At 37.8% G+C, this 20,995-nt stretch overlaps 1 protein-coding gene across 1 annotated transcript in view; it reads left to right on the top strand.

The window, feature by feature from the left end:
• The first annotated feature begins 8,045 nt into the window (after nucleotides 1-8,045).
• The window catches only part of LOC106880882 (sodium-coupled neutral amino acid transporter 7), an 88,507-nt gene continuing 75,557 nt past the window's right edge, over nucleotides 8,046-20,995 (top strand). The window contains exons 1-3 of the mRNA XM_089359517.1: nucleotides 8,046-8,357; nucleotides 14,189-14,310; nucleotides 15,642-15,840. Of these exons, the coding sequence (XP_089215643.1) occupies nucleotides 8,162-8,357; nucleotides 14,189-14,310; nucleotides 15,642-15,840 (517 nt within the window). The 5' untranslated portion in view covers nucleotides 8,046-8,161. The remainder of the gene's footprint in view (nucleotides 8,358-14,188; nucleotides 14,311-15,641; nucleotides 15,841-20,995) is intronic.

Here is a 20,995-nt window from a genome sequence, read left to right as displayed (position 1 = left end):
CAATGTGGGGGGTAGGGGCTAAGTCGATTAATTCGACTCTAGTGCTCAATTGGTAATTATTTTATCCACCTCGAAAGGATGAAAGACAAAGTCAACCTCAGCGGAACTTGAACTCAGAACGTAAGCACGGACGAAATGCCGCTAAGTATTTTGCCCGGTGTGCTAACCATCCTGTCAGCTTACCCTCCTTACAACATAGAATGAATATAGAATGAATATAGAATGCTGAAATCGAATAAAAGATATAATTCTTATTTATAAGCTTATAATTCTATTTATGAGTTAATAAATTCATTTATGAGCTTATAAATTTATTTATAAGCTTCCGTAATTTTTAGCTCATTAAAAATAATTGGGTCAACGCATATATAATGCGGTTTTTTTCACTTGCATGAACTAAAAGTCGAAGGGGCACGGGATAAACTGCTTGCTATAAAAGCAGGTCGTAATTTTACATTTTTCTTTATTCTTAGTGCAAGTCGTATTTTTTGAACGTGTATTGAGTTGTATTGAAGTGTTGATTTTTGTGCTGCTTTGCAGCGGTTTACCGGTTGTGTTTTCTCTCTGTTTCAAGAGAGATAGCAATGGCTAATGAAAAAAATGCTCTATTCGGACATTAGCGGGTTGGAATTGTCCACTTCAGCAGCAGTAAACAGAATGGACAGATGTTTTGGAAACAAACAAAGAACTTCGTTGAGGTAACAGATTTAAAAAGGAATGAAATAGAATTGTCTAAAATGGAAGAACATCAAAAAATGGCGCATAAAGTGGTGACGTAAAGTTGTCGCCTCCAGAAAGGTATGGAAGACATGATGAAGAGTACCATTGTGTGCAAAGTTTATTCAGTGGAACAGAAAAAGGTAGATCAAGTAGAAGCCGAAACAATTGAGAAGGCGTTGTGCGCGGTATCTAAGGATATGGTGTTTTTAGCAAGAGGAAGCAAATATGGGACGGTGGTAGTCCAGTTTAAGACGGAGGAAGTAACAAGGAGGCTGGCTGTAAACACAGTGAAGTCGAATAAAGTAGTCCTTCTACCCATGTAGCTTGGAAGGAGGACATCCAAGATCAGGGTAGAGGGAATCCCGCCAGACATAGATGTGACTTGGGTTGCAGCATCTATCCTCCTTGGAAGTGAGGAGAAAGTGGCCGTCCTCCAAACCACGGAAACGGAGGAGGTGATGTGGAAAGGAAAAACATCAGAACTTATTGTTCAAGCTGAAGTAGAATCCTTGGAAGATTTGGCGGAGACGGTGACTGTAGGAGACATAATCTTGAGAGTGTGGGTGGAGAGCAGAATCCCTCGCTGCTTTAAATGTGGTCAAAAGGGTCACATTAGAGCACACTACCCTCTGCAGAATCATAGTCTGGAAAAAGTGGATAAAGAGTCGGAGAAGAAGCAAGAGGAGGTACAGATGGAAGAAAGGAAAAAGGAAGAATTATGGACAGTGGCAGAGGGAAGAAGGAAAAAGAAGAAGAAAGGACAGTGTGATGTGGAACCCCAAGTCATTCCCACCACACCCATAACCTCTCAGACCCACCCTCTCCCCACAGACACCAAACCCACGTATTCCTTTCCTTCACAATGTAAAAAAAAGAGAGAAAAACAGACATCACAAGATACACAAAAACTCCCCCCTCCCGTGAAAATAGCTATGTATGTGTGTTAACAGAGGATGTAGACGAGGAACTAATAAATGAGGCAACAAGGTGGAAGACAGCAAGATTTGTGAATGTGGAGGGATATACTAATGTTGTGGGTTGGCACATGTGTGTGTGCTGGTGTCTCAGAGCCAGAAGGAAGTGATTGTAAAATATGAAAAAAAGGTTATAAGTATTGGAAAACTTATGTGAACTTGAAAAGGATACCGGTAAAAGTAGGATATGAAGAACTGAGAGAAAAATTCGGATTGGACGTTTTGAAGGACTCAGGATTCAGAAGGAAGTAAGTGTTGCTGCTTGAGGTGGGGCAAGCAGCTCATTTCCAGGTTTCATTTTCATATATCATTCTTGTTACCATATTTTTAATTTTATATTTTTCGTGTTATGTGCCCCCACATGTTTTTGTGTTGTTCCCTCTATATCGGCCCCTTATGGGTGATTAAAAATTTTCCTTGTTCTTAGTGCAAGTCTCTTGTTATAAGAATGTGTTTACTGTGCTTCTTGTGTAATTTGTTGAATTGTTACGGTGAGTTGCGATTGTTTTTGCTGTTGTTTGTTGTTGAAGAACTGTTTATTGTTTCGTTGAAGCAGGGTCCGATTAAGTTGCTAGGAGTTTGGTTTGGTCTGGACCTCTAAATGGAGAAGAACTGGGCCGAGGTATCGAGCAGGGTAACCCACATAGTCAAGACCTGGTCTTGGCGGTGGCTATCCCTAAAAGGAAGGGTGGAGGTGGCCAATATGTTCATCGCATCGGTCATCACCTACCGCTTAACCGTCGTTCCTTGCCCTGATTCGTGGTTAATCAAGCTGGAAAGACAGCTGTTCCACTTCTTGTGGAGGGGGCTCGAAACCGCTTGTGAAACGCTCTGTTTGCTGCCAACAACCGTTAAAAGGTGAATTAGGGATGTCTTGGCTATTGATGTGCAGACATGCGCTGAGGTTGAGGCATCTGTAGCTCCACCTGGATGGTGAACATGTGTGTTCTCTTCTTGCGAAACAGACGCTTCCGAAGTTCACTAGTTTGGGTCAATGGTTCATGGAGTATCGTAAAGCTCTCCTGCTATTCCGCCGTTCGGGCAATGCCTGTGGTAGTGGTTCAACCGCATCTTTCTATAGAGGGTTGGTAGAGGTGGAATGTGACGATACCTTAGAAGAAACCCTAGGTCTCGACGATAACTAGCTGGTCAGTCTGTTCCAACGTACATTCAGGCCGAAGACCCTGGATAATTTTCAGAAGTCTCTGGCATGGCAATGTTACCGAGGAGCCTTACCTGTTCGAGACAAGCTCACAAGGCATGGTGGCTATGGCCCATCGACCTGTCCAAGATGTGGGCAGGATAGGGAAACCGTCCTGCATGCTATTGCTCAGTGTTCGGAGGTGTCAGACGTGTGGCTTTGTGCGGAACAACTGTTGTCAAGTACACGAAGAGTACGGCTATCGACTGAGTCTATAGTAAAAATTGACACACCGGATTTCCTATTGAAAGAAGGTAAGATTAGTTTTCTCGTCGTAGTAGCAATTGCAAGAGAAGTGATTTGGAAGACGAGATTGAAAGGTTTAAAGTCAGACATCTTCATCTCTGGCTCTACATTGGTGAATTACTTCACCTTTCACCTTAAAAGGAAAATAGGGCTAGAGAGAAAATGCCTGACAGTGAAAATGTTCGAAAATCGATGTAAGAATGTTGCACGAATGTTGCGTATGAATGTACCCTCATGAATGCGACACAGGACTATCCCAGGCATCAGCGGCGAGGCGGGGATCGTGGGGTCCGAATTAAACCCTCACTCCATCCGTTTTGCGCCGGTTTGGCTATTTATAAACTTACCACACAAAACACTGCGTATCTCGGAAACCTGTGGTACGACTTACGCGAAATTTGTCGTGTTCCGTTGGTATTCCCATTTCAGAGGCACTTTACTTTCAAAGTATTTCCCTTTTATGCGCCGGGTTCACTGCTTAAAGTTGTGGAAACGAAAAAAAAAAAAAAAACGAGTATCTCGGGAATTCGTAATCTGATTTACGCAAAATTTGTTTTATTCTGTTTGTATTCACATTTCAGGGGTTTTTTCAGAGTATTTTCCCATTATGCGCCGATTTGGCTGTGTTAAATTACAGACAAGCACGCAAGCAAGCAATCACAGATTTTAGTATTAGATAGATTTTCCAGCATACTGAATATATGTTAGGTTTCATGTAAAAGATCTCATAAATATTAAATGTTCAATTTTAATCGAAAGGCTACACATTTGGGGCAAGGGATGAGACTCGATTCAAAGATTGGTTGATGTATTGATTATTTTTACTAGTGTAGATGAGCTGAGAGCATTGTAATAACGAGAAAATTGACATGTTATGGTCAAAATAATACAGGAAGTATCCAATACAGCCGCCAAATAAATAAAAAAAGGTTATCCAACACAATAACACTGGTTACATAAGCGGCATTTTGCAACACAGAACAATATTGCAAACGGCATTTAATGTCAACTATTTTCATGAGTTTTAACTTTCTTAGTGGAACTTGAACTACGAGGTGGCACCCAAAAGAAACCGGAATTTTACATTATTATTTTATTCACTCAGTTTTACATATTTACACTTTTATCGCCTTGAAAGTATTCTCCATTTGGAGCAATGCATCTGTCCAGACGCGTTTTCCACTGTTTGAACCAATCCTGGAAATTTTGCGAAGTGATGCGCTTTAATGCTTCCGTCATTTTTCCTTCACCTCTTCCACATCTGCAAAACGTTTTCTTTTAAGGACATTTTTTTGTTCGTGGGAACAAAAAAGTTGCTGGAAGCAAGATCGGGTAAGCGGAGTAATGCCATTTTTGGTCAAAAATTGTCTCACGCTCAATACCATGGGTGCGTACAAATTCTTGTAGATCACACGAACGCACTGGTATCTCAAGGCAATTCACTTTAAAGAACTACAATAAATTTGAATAGACTAAATATACAGTAGTAATTATATATGTATCATTGTCATATGGGTAAAAGAATTATTGCCTTTAGTTTGCAAATAAATGCTTCTTGTTTGAAACCAGTCTCGTGTTACGTATATATGCAAAAATAAGAAATCTGATGACAATAGATAAAGAAACGAATTAAAGTAGTTTAGTGATCCCCATGTAAACTCTTTTCATCTCACTGATTATATTACACCGACGGCGAAATCAGCCACTATAAAGGTTGTTTCTGTAAAAACTAACACTTCCTTTTTCCGAGCTGAGGTTCGAAACCGAATCTAAGGATTCTCGCTCGTCTGATCCACAACTGGCCAAACTGGCACGAAAGAAATTTCTTTGTCCTATCAAAAAGTGATGGATGGTTTTCTCTTCGACCTACGACCGGAGCCGTGTCATTTAAGGTTCAAGTGGACAGGAGGCGACCTACATAGGTAAAGATTACTCCTGTGGTATGTCTGTCCTTCTGTCATGACCATTATAAATACAGTCAGACATACGATAGAGGCAGAAAGCCATCACCAGGCGAACTGTCAAGAGACAGCCTTGCGCCAGTTAAGCACCCAACAGAGAACCACATATTCAGCATGAACGACCCAACACAGTGGCAGTCGCAGAACATAATCAGACACCACTGAATGATCAACGCACACACAGACACAAAACATGCCCGGTTCTACCTCATCATATCGACACAGTATTTCCCCTGTTATTTTCTTCTTCGCCAACTCGAAGTAAGTTGGTAATAACATGTAGTGAATTTTTTGGTGTATACAACAAGTAAATGCAAGTGTCGTTTAATTAAATTATTTAAACCTCAATCCGATACTTTCCCATTGGAAAACTCACATTGCAGAAGCATTACTTCCTTTTTCTCTCTCTCTCTGTTTCGTAAATACTTCCATAGTTGTTATTCTGCTGAACATTCTTCTCTTGTGTCTCCTCTTAACATAATTGAGTGACTCCTCTTTCTGCTAATTCTCATCCTCTCACGGTTGTTGTCATCTCTCTTAAGAGGTGGTTTTAATCTAGGGATTTCATTCCTTGAAACTCGTCTCGCTATTTTACTTCTTTTTTTTTTATTTCTTATACAAAATATAACCCAAATTTATTTATATCATCAAGCGTTTATTGACACTTTCATTTTGGGTTATCATTTTTTCCATTTTTTTTTTTTTGTAACTTGCAATTTACAAAGAAGTAACTTGTCACATTTCGGACTTCTAATTAAGAATAATCTATCTTTATGATGTCTCTTTAGTGCCTTTTATGGATATGTAATACTCAGTAAAACATCATTGAACTACCTTTATAAATATTAATAGGGAATGTTTATTACATGCAAAATTACAAATAAGTTAATTGTATAGCTTCCAGTTTCCCTAATATGTGACAGGTGTTATTTAAAGATTGCCCAATTTTAATTGAAAGGCATTACGTTTGTGACAGCAGGGCGATAATGATCGGTTCAGAGATTGGTTGATGTATTGCATACGTTACAAGTACAGATAAACTGAGGATCTATTTAAAAACGGGGGCACCAGTATTTTCTTAACGAAACACTAACGAAACACTTTGAAACTTGGGACACTGGTAGAATGTGCCATATAAAACATCTTTTACTCTTAGTCTTCTTAACAAAAAAAAACGTACATCGCAAGTTATTCTATGTTAAAGTTGTCGTATTTCTGTAATTTCAACCAATCAATGACGTCTATTCAGCTGAATAGAGTTACTGCTGGGCGGTCATAAAAATGTTATTCCCTGTGACATATTTCATCCGGTTTAATTGTAATTTATACGCATATATTGTTTATATAATAAATTACCTATTCAGCTGAATAGAGTTACTGTTGGGCGGTCATAAAAATGTTATTCCCTGTGACATATTTCATCCGGTTTAATCGTAATTTATACGCATATATTGTTTATATAATAAATTACGCTGTGCGTATCTATGTGTGTAACAATTTTAGAGTTCGGATTCTAGAGTTAGGGTTAGTTTTAGGGTTAGGGTTAGGGTTAGGGTTAACAGTCTAGTTAGGGTTAGGGTTAGGGTTAGGGGATTAATACGATATACACCGTTACAGCGCTAACTGTTTTCAACTGAATAGACGTCAGTGATTAGTAGAAATTATCGAAATAAGACAATTTTTTACATGAAATAAATTCGAATACAAAATTTTTTTTCTGTTCTATAACACAAAATAGATAAGTATACGAAGTTTGAAAGTGTTTCGGTACCAAAAACACTACATAAAACATAAATGATAACTGGTGCCCCCGTTTTGAAATAGATCCTAACATTTTTATGACCGCCCAGCAGTAACTCTATTCAGCTGAATAGACGTCAGTGATTGGTTGAAATTACAGAAATACGACAACTTTAACATGGAATAACTTGCGATGTACGTTTTTTTTGTTAAGAAGACTAAGAGTAAAAGATGTTTTATATGACACATTCTACCAGTGTCCCAAGTTTCAAAGTGTTTCGTTAGTGTTTCGTTAAGAAAATACTGGTGCCACCGTTTTGAAATAGATCCAAATGTTATTCCTTGTGACATATTTCATCCGGTTTAATCGCAATTTATACGCATATATTGTTTATATAATAAATTACGCTGTGCGTATCTACGTGTGTAACAATTTTAGAGTTCGGATTCTAGAGTTAGGGTTAGTTTTAGGGTTAGGGTTAGGGTTAGGGTTAGGGTTAACAGTCTAGTTAGGGTTAGGGTTAGGGTTGGGGGATTAATACGATATACACCGTTACAGCGCTAACTGTTTTCAACTGAATAGACGTCAGTGATTAGTAGAAATTATCGAAATAAGACAATTTTTTACATGAAATAAATTCGAATACAAAAATTTTTTTCTGTTCTATAACACAAAATAGATAAGTATACGAAGTTTGAAAGTCTTTCGGTACCAAAAACACTACATAAAACATAAATGAAAACTGGTGCTCCCGTTTTGAAATAGATCCTAAACTGAGAACACTGTTATAACGAAAAAAGTGACACATGAAGATCAAAATGAATACAATAACGCTGGATACATTAAGCGGCATTCTGTAACACAGCACAAGATTACTGACGACATTTAATGCCAATTATTTGCATGAGTTTTAATTTAGTGGAACTTGATCTATATTCATAAAAAACTGCAGTTAAATAATATGAACCAGGTAAACAACGGAGAGATAATCGATATCTTATAATGTAGAACATTTATTTGTTAAACAAATGATTCACAAGTTGTAAAAGCATTGAAATGATTTTAATTTATGATATTAATTTTTTAATGCTAAGGTACTTAATGCATTTTGACTAACAATGGAAAATAAATTTTCTAAATGTCTATATATAGGATTGTAATTCTCAGTTTTCTACAGTATGTCATTTACTTTGTAACTTTTATACACGTTGCATACTTCTCTTAAATCATACAAAATTTGAGTGTATCTAGGAGCATTTGTCTATATACACTAACTATTGGCAAAAAAAAAACTTATCATATTGGAAACAACATAATTATGTCGGAAAAGTCGCACATTTTACATAATAGTGAAAAGGTGCGCAATTCTGGTTTCAATGAGCAGAGTAACTTTTACCGTTCAGTAGATAAGGATTTGAATGCTTGTAATAATAGTTCCATCAGTACAACAAATGATGATTCCAGTTCCAGTAACAGTGTCTCCATTAACACAAGAGAAGCAAAAAATGATGCAGGTAAACTATCTTAATTAATGTTTGTAATAACATTTGTGATACAGAACTATCCCATCAAACATATGAACAGATCACAGAATATCTTTTCTAAGTCGTCATCGTCGTCGTCGTCATTGTTGTTGTTGTCGTCGTCTTCCTTTTCTTACATTACCCCCTTCTCGTCCTCACTTCTTTTCCTCGTCTTCCTCTTCTCGTCCTTCCTCTCCTCGTCTTCCTCCTTCCACTTCATCTTTTCTTCTTTTACTCCTTCTCCTCATTCTTATTCTCCACCTCGCTTTCTCTTCTTCTCTTTCTGTCTCTTTATTGAACATAAAATATGGTAGTTCCCAGTTTTTTCGTTTATATATTTGTGTTGTTCTTTTAACATCTGCAAAGTAAATTTATAAATCCTCTTTTTCACCATATATTTCATTTTATACCGAATCTTAAATTACCCACACGTTTTCCCAAATATATATTGGTAAATTCCTCTTCTTTTCTAAATAATCTAATGAAACGAAAATCTTTAGTAAGAAAAAGTCTTTTCGGATCATTCTGAATTGACGGGCACCACTTTTCATTTATGTTTTATGTAGTGTTTTTGGTACCGAAACACTTTCAAACTTCGAATACTTGTATATTTTGTGTTATAGAACAGATAAAAAATGTTGTATTCGAATTTTTTCATGTAAAAAATTGCCGTATTTCGGTAATTTCAACCAATCACTGACGTCTATTGAGGTGAAAACAATTACTGCCGTGGAATGTAAACAACATATTCTAACAGTGTCATGGGATCTTTTCCCTTGAATAAAATTAGTGCCGTTGTTTGTCAACAACAGCTATCGGTTGTACTGTTATTTATGACATCGTTCGTGCGTTTGTACTGGTTTTAGCTTTATGATTTTAGAGTTAGGGTTAGTTTTAGGGTTTAGGTTAACGTTATGATTATTTTTGCCATAACCTAACTCATAACCGTAACCGTAACCCTAAAACCCTAACCCTAACTCTAAGACCCGAACCCTAACCCTAAAACCCTAAATCCTTACTAAGGAATAACTAGGGTTATAACTTTTACTAGGAATAACCCTTAATAGGGATTAACAGAGAATAACAATCTTGACACCGGCAAAAATTATTGTTTACAAAAACAGCAGTAACTGTATTCAGCCGAATAGACGTCAGTGATTGGTTGAAATTACAGAAATACGACAACTTTAACATGAAATAACTTGCAATATATAAATTTTTGTTTAGAAGGCTAAGAGAAAAAGATGTTTTATATGATACATTCTACCAGTATCCCAAGTTTGAAAGTGTTTCGTTAAGAAAACAAGTGGTGCCCGTCAATTCAGAAAGATCCTAAATTTATAAATCCTCTTTTTCACCATATATTTCATTTTATACCGAATCTTAAAATACCCAAAGGTTTTCCCAAATATATATTGGAAAATTCATCTTCTTTTCTAAATAATCTGATGGATCATTAGATGAAACGAAAATCTTTAGTAAGAAAAAATCTTTTCAATTCAGTTGGTACAAAAAAGAAGTTCCTCTCGTTTATGACAGATATTCATTTAGGCTGGATGAGTCGCATAACTATGGAAGGAAACGTTCAAAACGGCATTTTTAAACAGTCGTTTATGCCTGTACGTCTGATAATGAAGGCGCCATGTCTATGCATGCACCAACAATAATAGCTGAAATCTATACCTATACTGTACAAACAGAAGAACACCGAAAACTTATAGACGCTTCATGAGTGATCTTAAATGATATATTTCAACAGGTCCATGACCTTAATTTAAATGACAGGCCATACAACACCAGGTATAAGTAAAGAACCAAGTAAATTAGAATTAGAGGCAGTAAACGAAATAGTAAACAAATATCCGAAGGTCACACTGTCCAGTTATATATGAAGACAACCTACAAAACTATTAATGCTTTGACATATATCTCAGCTATTATGTTACTAACGTATAGCAAAGAGCTGAGACCACGCGATCGAGATTGAAGTGGAAAGTCTGAAGGAGCATCGGTATGTACTTAAAGAATAAAATTTTATTTCTGCGAAAACGTATCTCACAGATTGTTGTAGTTATAAAATGTAATACAGAGAACAACTTGATACGGCATCAGAAAGAGCTCAGAAAAAAAAAAGAAAAAAAACTAGAAGGGTGATTTAGTGATACAGGATTCGAAAACCTAAACTCCAAACTGCACCAGCTGAAACTCATGGTTTCAGCTGAAAAAACAAAATATAAATTTGCAGCATAGAAACGGCAAATGCTCAATAAATTATTTGCTCGGGATGCAAAGTCAGTTTATCGCATCTTCAGTGCAAAAAGGGCTCAGTCTCTGGAAAAGATACCCCAACAAAAGATCAGGTTAAGGGCTACTGGAGATTTGTATGGGAGATAAATGATTACCGTAAATCCACGAGTATAATCCGCATTTTATTCCCCAAAATTTAAAGGTCAAAATCCCTAGTGCGTACTATATACGAGGTTAAAAATGAAAAATATTTTCTAAGCAATGTCCGAGTCTCTCTTTGCTGTCCGGCAATGTTTATTCAGACGCATTTTGTGATGTCGAGTGCGAAAATACCTTAAGCTAAGCCTGAAAGCAATGAAGTCATAAAAGAATCATCCATAACTTGCAATAAGCAACATTTATTAAAATAAAAGTATTCAGAACACAGAATAACATGTAACAAAAACAATTTACAAACATATTTACATACCCGTATAACAGTTAAGAACATCACCATTATTGTATTACGCATACGCGGAAGTGTTTGTTTACGGAGGAACAAATTTGATGCTGAAAGTGACGTTGAAGTTGAAAGATTTGAATAAATGTTTTTGCTTTTGCTTTTCTAACTGATAGTAATAAATATGTAAAGGCAATTTACTTAATATTTATTTTTCACTGACGTTATTACTGTTATTTCTTTATTTTCTGCAAACAAAGGGCACAAAAAGCTACACGTTTGCATTATGTTATATATACAATAATAATAAAGGACGTTACCGTATATATGTTTACAAACTAAGGACGTTATATAGACCTCCTAGACTCAAGTTAGAGAAGGGATCGTATTATGCACAAGGTTTAGGTTTTTCAGAGGTACAGCCTCCTAAAAATCCCCTGCGTATTATACTCAAGGATGGACTATACTCGAGGATTTACGGTAATTCAACAAGCGAGTATATGGGTAAAAGAACTGCAGCAGGACTACTGCCAGCATGACAAGTAAAAACAATATAAAATAGACGGTGAAATACTGGAAGCAGTTTTACAAAAATGTCAAACAGAAAATCTCCAGACCCAGATCTCATAATGGGTTCCTGGTTGAAGAATTTCACGTTTTATCTGCGAGATCTCGTACAGTCGTAAGGAGAAAGGATCAAGGACACAAGAACTGATCCATTGGTTATCAATTGCAACTACTCTCCTCATCCTCCCAAAATAGCCACACTATCTTTGCTAAACATTACCGCCCAATAGCCTTAACATCATTGTAAGGCCTGAGCATGCTAGAGGATAAGAGGTGTATGGGTGTATACAGCAGCAATTAAGCAACAAAATGATCCAGGGAAAAACAATAAAAATCGCAAGGAATTAACTATAATATGACTGGATTACCAGAAGGTTTTTGATAGTACACCACATGGGTGGATTATTTGGGTTTTACAGTCAGCCAAAGTGCTACAACCACTAGTGACCCTTAAGAGTTTTACAGTTAGCCAAAGTGCTACAACCACTTTGACCCTTAAGAGTGATAAGGAGCAAATCGAGTTGGATAGCATTCGCTACCAAAAAGGAATCTGTCAGGGTGATAGTCTGTTGGTGTTTCCCTTCGTCCTCTCGTTAAGCTGTCTATCATACCTGTTCACAAAGCATAGTTACCTTAGAAGTGGATCCAGAAGTATTTCCCGTATTGTCTTTATTGACAACCTGAAGTTATACTGGACAAATACCAACTACTCAAAAAAAAAAAAAAAAAAAACCAACTGGACTGCACAGCACAATTTTCTACCGACATTGGCAAGAAATTTGTGAGTTCAAATGTGTATATTTGACAATAAGACGTGGAAAAGTTGTGCCCTCTTCTGAAAACCTAAAAATGAACGGCTTGACAATACAACCTTTGTAGTCATGTGACAATTATATGTATCTTGGTCAAGATGAGAATGTCAGACATAATGGACCCATAAATAAGGAGAGGACCTAGAATACTCAGCTGACAAAAAGCATATTGCCCACAACACCTCTGCAATGCCTGTTCCCACGCCTACGTCTGGTCTTCTGAACTGGTCAGTAGAAGCACTCAATGAGATAGATGTTCGAACTCGTAAACTGCTCAGTGTTACAGGAAATTTGAACATTAAGGAAAATGGAGACAGGTTATGCTTCCTACGCAAGGATGGTGGCCGTGTCTCAAATCTGTATTAATGTCATATGAAGCACGTATTTTGACACTGAAATAACAACTCCAACAGAAGAACGAGGCCAGTAACTATCTTTCCCAAGTTTGTGACCGCGAAACCCATAATGTTGAACTAGATAATGAACTTGAGATATGGAATAACAACTGATACATATCTCTCCCAAGGCGCGTAGGTAAAGTATATTTATAAGAACAGAATAAAAAAAGGGACCGATTCACTATGAAGATAGCACATGAGTACTTGGCTTGAAAAACACAACCATAGAAAGGAGTTATCATGTCAAAAGCTTAGCATGGAGTACTGACAAGTTTATGACATCACACTTCGAAGGCTACTTCCATGTAGTATAACAACATGAGATTCCCACCAAGAACCTACAGCATTTAAAGACAAAAATCGTTGAGAGATAACAAATGACTGACAACAAATGTGAAAGATAAAGGCTGAAGACATCAATCATGTTATTGCCAACTACAGGAGAATGTGTTATCAGATATTATCTTCTCAAAAGGCATGATGTAGTGGCCAGAACAGTCTGTAACAGGATAGCAAAGCAGAAATCACCTATAGATGAAATTGAGCATATTGTGACCGATGGGTCAAAACAGGAATATTGATGAAACTTAAAAATTAAAATAACAACCAAGTTAAAACACAAGTCATATATTGTTGTGTGAGACCACAAGGAAAACATTTGTTTTGTTCTGGAAATCAGTTGGCCTCTAGACCCAGATGTCATTACCATTGATAATGAGTTTGCAAATCCAATACTCAAAATACAGTTTCAGGTTGATACCTATTATTATTGGAACGACCGGTCTGGAGCAAAAAATGGCTAAACTTAGGATTTTGGTGAGTGAACACAACTCCTTATATCATACACTACAAATGATCATGATATCTGGGACTATAAAAATCTGCAAGACCCTCCTAATATTTAAAGGATGGTGTGTAAAATATGCTGCTTTCCTTCACTCCCTTGTTACAAAGTAAGGGACCAGTGAAAATATATTCTATTTAAAAAGAGAAAGAGAAAATACATACATACATACATACATACATACGTAATTCGCTTCGACGCAGTTTCCGCCTACCTAATTTTACATACGGTATTTGTTGGATATAATCTATGGTAGACCACAGTCGCGCAAGGTATGACACAGTGGTCGATCGCATGTAGTTCGAATTAACTCCATAACCACAATTATTCTTCTATCCTATGGAATATAAACCATATTTACTTGTTGTAGGAGAAATTTCCATTCGAAAGACGAAATATGTCTGCTATATATATAAACACTGATTTCAGAATTGCTTTATGCCTTTCCACATGATATGATCAATAAAAGTAATTGCCTTTTTCTCAGCATTTACTGTATTGTGTATTTGTTGCAGAATCTACGAACGTTACTGTTGGTTTCCTTTTACTCAATGCAACAGTAGGTATTGGTATAATAAATCTTCCTGAAGCATATCAAAATGTAGACAATTTAGCGATAGCTATCAGCATTCATTGCGTAAGTATATTTTCCGTTTCTTCGTGTATAAATACAAGGTCATAATAATGGTGGGGGGGGGGGGAAATGATCTGCTATTATACACTTTCCTTAATATCTGTGCTTGTTGCAGTTCTATTTACTTGCGTTCAAAATGTGCTCCATTATTATGAGACACCCACCCTGTATATCATATCAGTGAGCTGTTTGCGTATTTTATTCATGCATTTGTGGTGCAGAGATGCAACTGAACCGACAATCAAAATATTTGATCGCCAGTTCAATTTATATCTCATCCTTTGGCATTAATACACTTAAGAAAGGATATAACAATTACCTACTTTCTAATCTTGAAATCTTTAAGAGATCACAATCATACTGGTTAATGCATATTTATGAACTAAGTTAAATTTCAATGTTATCCTCATCAATCGACAAACATTCTGTTTTAAAGATAGGACTATTTTACACCGAAGCTTTTCTGTTAAAGAGTGTTGGTGTGGTTTGAGAAAGGTGACCGACTGCGTAGGGTCATACTCATTGGCGTGTCTTTATGCAGTTATTGCTTACTCCCATTTCAGCCCAGCTCGAACAAATCTAGGATTAGATTAATGCCATATTGCTACTTTTGCGTGCGATCTACCGCAGTATTTTTAATCTAGATTGTCAAATGACCTGATCTGAGTTAGGAATGGGCTAGGGTTTTGGGTTGTGTTAGGGTCTTGGATTAGGGTTAGGGATCAGGGTCAGGGTTTTTAAGTTATAGTTAGAGTTTTGGGTTACAGTTACGGCTTACCGTTAGAGTTAACGTGATAGACTTCACGCTGAAGTATAAATGTCCAGGCAGACGGTTTGCTAAAAAGGCACCAGTAACATTTCAGTCGCGATCTCCTCGTCTTTTAGAAATATGTAGGGCTACAGTATCCAAAACATTATCTCCTTATTTAATTTGGTAGAATATGATTAAGTGAAGACTAAGCTACTTTTCTAATAAGGACGCGTGACCACGTAGAGCCTATCCGTTGTAGTTTGAGGCAGTTATTTTTTAAATCATTTTTACTGTATCTAAATATATATAGCAAACTTTAAAATGTTTCTCTGCTAAATAACTGCAATGTCTATAGATATTTGACCCAAACAAATACTTAGATATTATCTTATTGTGATATCAATTTGTCACATTGCACTGAATAGAATGCAGATATGACAACACAGTATGAGATTACATGGTTAAAGAGACTGTACTATTAAGATAACGAACTTAAAGTTTAAGGATGATGAATGTTGAAACAAAAGAATATCACATCTCTATGTTTATAAATTCCTATTTTTCTTTTATCATTTCATTTCAGATTCTTGGTGGTCTTTCGTTAATTTCAATGTTAATTGTGGCATATACCACCGATAAAACCCAAAGATCAAGTCTTCAAGATATTGTGTTTGATTTCTACGGAGAGAAATATCGTACGTTGTCATCTGTAGTTATCTTTGTTAGTCTATATTTTTACTGCACCAGTTTAATAGTATTGATTGGGGACCAAATAGAAGAATGTAAGTAAAAATTATAATTTATATGCATTTTTTTATATATACTGAACAAATCATTGAGTGGTATAATTTCTATTTCCAATGAAACTTTAAATCTTAATAAATTTGACAGCATCAAATATATAGCAGTGAAAATAGCTATCAGGAAAATCGCGTTGGCTTGAGTATGGAGCTATGAGAACAGCTTGAGAGGAGAATTGTCTACGACTGAAGCGAGGGACGACCGAATTGTCTTCGGCTTAATCGAGACAAAATCGGCTTCTTATAAAGCCGTCGCTACAGGAATATTCCAGTTATGCACACATGATTAAAGCGGGAATCACATACGATCGAACATGAAAATGAAAATGAAAATTAAATCAACCGCCATTGGACCGACTCTTTTACTTTATGAAGGAGTGGGTGCAGAAATTCCATTTCATATTTAGTTTCTTTGAAACAATAATTTCATTTTAACCGCAGATTCGTTTTTAATGCATTTTGCATTAACTCTGTAGATAATAAAATCATAAAATTTGAATCTCATACCTATTTCGATCTAAGCTGATTCTTTTCAGGGTGATGTTGAATATCAAATTATTTATAAGAATTGAGGTAGATACAGAAAGGCATTGAACCATTTTTATTTTTTCTCCGAAAGTTGAAGTATAAACGGAGAGAAAGGGTAAGAGCTCGACGGCGTTTTCTTTTCCCCCGCTGTAGGATTTAACGGTTATTCAAATATTACGGTATTGGGTATATATTTTGATAGAGCGTGTATTGGGTTTTTTCATTGGATTATAAATACATAAAGAATGAGTTTAAGAATGTGTTACGGGAGTTTTGCAGAGCTAGCTGTTACATTGAAAGTGTCATCTGAAGGATATTTTTTGACTCTGAGTTGTGAGTCATAGTATGTTATATTTCTATATATGTTTCTTCGGATTCATTATCATACATAACCATCCATTTATTATCAATAGTTTTTACATTCATTATTGCTAATCAGAGGAAGGCGGTAAACTGGCAGAATCTTTAGCATGCCGGGCAAAATACTTAGCGGAATTTCGTCCGTCTTTACGTTCTGAGTTCAAATTCCGCCGAGGTCGACATTGCCTTTGATTCTTTAGGGGTCAATAAAATAAATACCAGTTACGCACTGGAGTGATATAATCGACTAGGCTCCTCCCCTCAAGTTTCAGGCCTTGTGCCTATAAAATATGTACCAATTGAGCACTAAGTTAAGACTCGTGAATAATTGCTATAATTCTCGTAGTGCTAGTAACCAACATAGACCTCCTCTGGAATTGCAGGCCTTGTGCCAAAATTTGAAACCGTTATTACTAATCAGACAGGAGCTAACAGAATCTTTACCGCGGTGAGCTCGCTGAATCATGTGCATGCTGGACAAAATACATAGCAACATTTCTTCCCATCCTTTACGTCCTGAGTTCAAATTCCGTCGAGGTCGATTTTACCTTTCAGCCTTTCAGGTCTAGAATGTAAGCACCGGTTGAGCATTGGGCAGATATGTAATCCTCTAATCTCATTCCCCTAAAAACTAATGGCCTTGTGCCAAAATTTGAAATCATTATTACTTATTGGAAGATAGATTGAGATCAGAGATTTTTGCAAAGTTCATTGCGGCTATGGGTAGGTTCTCTGAAGATCCTATGAAGATGCTGGCGATGTAGCAACCATTAACTTGATCTAAGTGTGATACACACGCACAGGAATGCACAGATACTTAACCCACACAACCCCACGCACACACAGACACACATACCTATACACACACACACACACACACACAAACGTACACACGTACAGACAACCACATACGCATACAAACTCAAGCACACGCGCAAACACGCAACAAAACGCACACATATCCCGACACATGTCTCCACGTTCACACACATATACACACGCACGCACATACACACATGCACACAAGCACATACACACACACGCACATATACACACGCACATACGCACATATACACACGTACATACACATACATGTACGCACATATACCTCCAACACACAATACACACTCATACAGACTCGCACACAATTACACACACATGATCACAAACACATACACATACACGCACACACGTAAGTACACGCACATACATACAGGAACGCACATATACGCTTACACAAACCCCACAAACAACCCCTCCGCACACACAACCCACGCACACATGCATATACAAACTCACATACACACATACATATACATACACACACAATATATACATACACGCACACAACACTTACATACGCATACACATATAGACGCACATACACACACACACATGTGCACACATACGCATGCACACGAATGCATACATACCTAACACTCACAACCCCACACATACACGTATACACACCCGCATCCACACACATACATATACATACACACACAATATATACATACACGCACACACACACATACACATATAGACGCACATACACACACACACACACACGCACGCACACACATACGCACACATACGCACGCACACACGCACACGAATGCACACATATCGAATATATACACACATGCACGCACACACATACACATACACATATAGACGCACATACACACACACGCACACATACAGATGCGCACACATATGCACGCACACGAATGCACACATACCTGACACTCACAACCCCACACATACATGTATACATACCGGCATACGCACACACGCACACACGCAAACACATACACACGCGCACACATACACACGCACGCACAACGACACGCACATACACATACACACCCACACACACATGCACACACACAAAATGCACACTCACATATACACACATGTACACACGCACGTACACTCACACACATATATACACACACATATATACACACACATACACGCACACGCAAATGAACCCACACATACCGCTCATACACACACAGCACACACTCATACATACACGCACACAATTATAGATACATGTACACACATACACGCACATACAAGCACGCACACGCACGCACACCCACAGAGTAACGTACAATTACACCACAGACACCTCACACGTATACACATACATACATACACACACACACACACACTACATATACATACACGCACACACACATACTTCAAACTACCAGTACCTTTCTACTGACCATTCTCCTTCGCACATGTGTAGGTAGACACACAACAGACAGCCACTCCCACCAAAATTCTTACTATAAGTTCTTCCTATGACCTTAAACGATACTAAGTCCAAGCACACATACATAAACAGTCACAGCTACACACACATGCACGTACACGAGACCTGCACGCATGCACATACCCATAAATACTTCCTTCTCTTGCACTCTCGTCTTTGAAAGAACTTTTTCTTCACCTATTCTCTTCCGGTCATTTCAATATGTGACCGCGTATGTATCGTTGGCAATTTTCTTTTTCCGTCTTCCCTTCTTTGGACTTTTTCTATATTTCTGATGAAGAGCTCTGCTCGAAACGTAAGATCCTCTTTTTTTTCTTTCCTTTCCTGAGCGTCCAATAACACTGTATTTATTCCACGTTTTTGCGTTGTTGTTTTTTCTTGCTTGTTCATGTTTGATATATAAGCATATGCATGTTTACATACATATATGTACATACCTACATCTACATGTATATATAGATGCATATCCTTGTACAGGACGTCAAAAAACGTGGACAAAAAAGGAACAGGAACATAAACAAAACACAAAAAACGGACTTTTTAACGGACAAATATACAGTTATTCATCAATAATGAATGATATTGATTTAAGCGGGTGATGAAAATAATGAAGGTAATGGCTGCACAGCAAAGAAGATTTAAAACTCTTCAAGGGACACCTCTTCTTCAAGTGTTTTAGGGGATGTCATATTTCCTGCTAGGTTTTCTTGGTGGGCTTGAGGAACAATATGATGGGAATTTGCTGTCATTATTTCTTCATGGTGGTGAGGAGAGTTTTATATGTCTGCATGACAGCATCGATGGTATTTTTAAATTGGAGAGACCGAACCATATGGGGATCCCATGCTTCCGCCTTCCCTTGCGATTCCTTTGCGGTCCTTAAAAGTTCGGACGTTCGATTGTCATGCCCACCTCATCCTCCTCTCCTCTGTTTCTGACGCTTCTTCCTCCTCTTCGCTGGCAGACTTAGTTAAGTTTAGCAAATCTTCATCTGTCAGGGTTTTAGAGTGGTCATCGACGAAATTGTTGACCTCATCTTGTATGAAGTCGTCAAAACCTTCGCCTCCAAGTACCTTTGCCAGTTTCACCGCATTCTTGACAGCCTCGTGCTGAATATCTTCAGGTGAGAAGCCCTCGTAGTCCTGGACACACTCTGGCCACACCTTCTTCCAGCATGCGATGAGGGTTTCTTTTTTTCTTGTCTTTAAGAGCAGCGTGGATGACTGACAGGCACATTGCGATCGTTATGCCAGTACTCCTTTCACTTGAAATTCACGTCCGTATCCATTGCGTCCACAAGGTGTTGGAGACAGTTCCGAATGTAAAGTGCCTTGAAGGCACGGATCACGCCTTGATCCATAGGCTGGATGAGGGACGTGGTGTTAGCAGGGAGGAACTCCACTTGGACTCCCTCGTGTTTCAGATCCAAAGAGTGACCACAAGCATTATCCATAACAAGAAACACTTTGAATTCCGTGCAAACGTTCTGGAGGTATTCGTTGGCTTGAGAGATGAAGCATTGGGGGAACCAATTCAAAGTTAGACTTTTGGTAATCCAGGCCTTGGGGTTGTGCATCCAGTAGACAGGCAGCATGTTTTTATTCTTATTTTTGAAGGCCCTGGGGTTCGCGGACTTGTAGATAAGTCCTGGTTTAATCATGAAGCCATCAGCATTGCCACACATAATTAGCGTCATTCTATCCTTTTGTGCCTTAAATCCTGGGGCTCTGGTTTCATCCCTCATGATGTACGTTCTAGAAGGCATCTTCTTCCAGAACAAGCCAATCTTATCAATGTTGAAAACCTGTTCCGTCTTGTATCTCTTGTCCTCGATGATCTGCTTGAAGGTCTCAAGGTACTTCTCGGCGGCTTCTTTGTCGGCTGATGGTGTCTCAACATGCAGGGAAACACACTTTATTTTAAACCGTTTCTAGAAACTGTCAAACCATCCCTTGCTGGCTT

The sequence above is a fragment of the Octopus bimaculoides genome, chromosome 1, assembly GCF_046866305.1.
Source record: "Octopus bimaculoides isolate indiv1 chromosome 1, ASM4686630v1, whole genome shotgun sequence".
NCBI classification, from domain to species: domain Eukaryota; kingdom Metazoa; phylum Mollusca; class Cephalopoda; order Octopoda; family Octopodidae; genus Octopus; species Octopus bimaculoides.
This window is presented reverse-complemented; position numbering and strand designations above follow the sequence as displayed.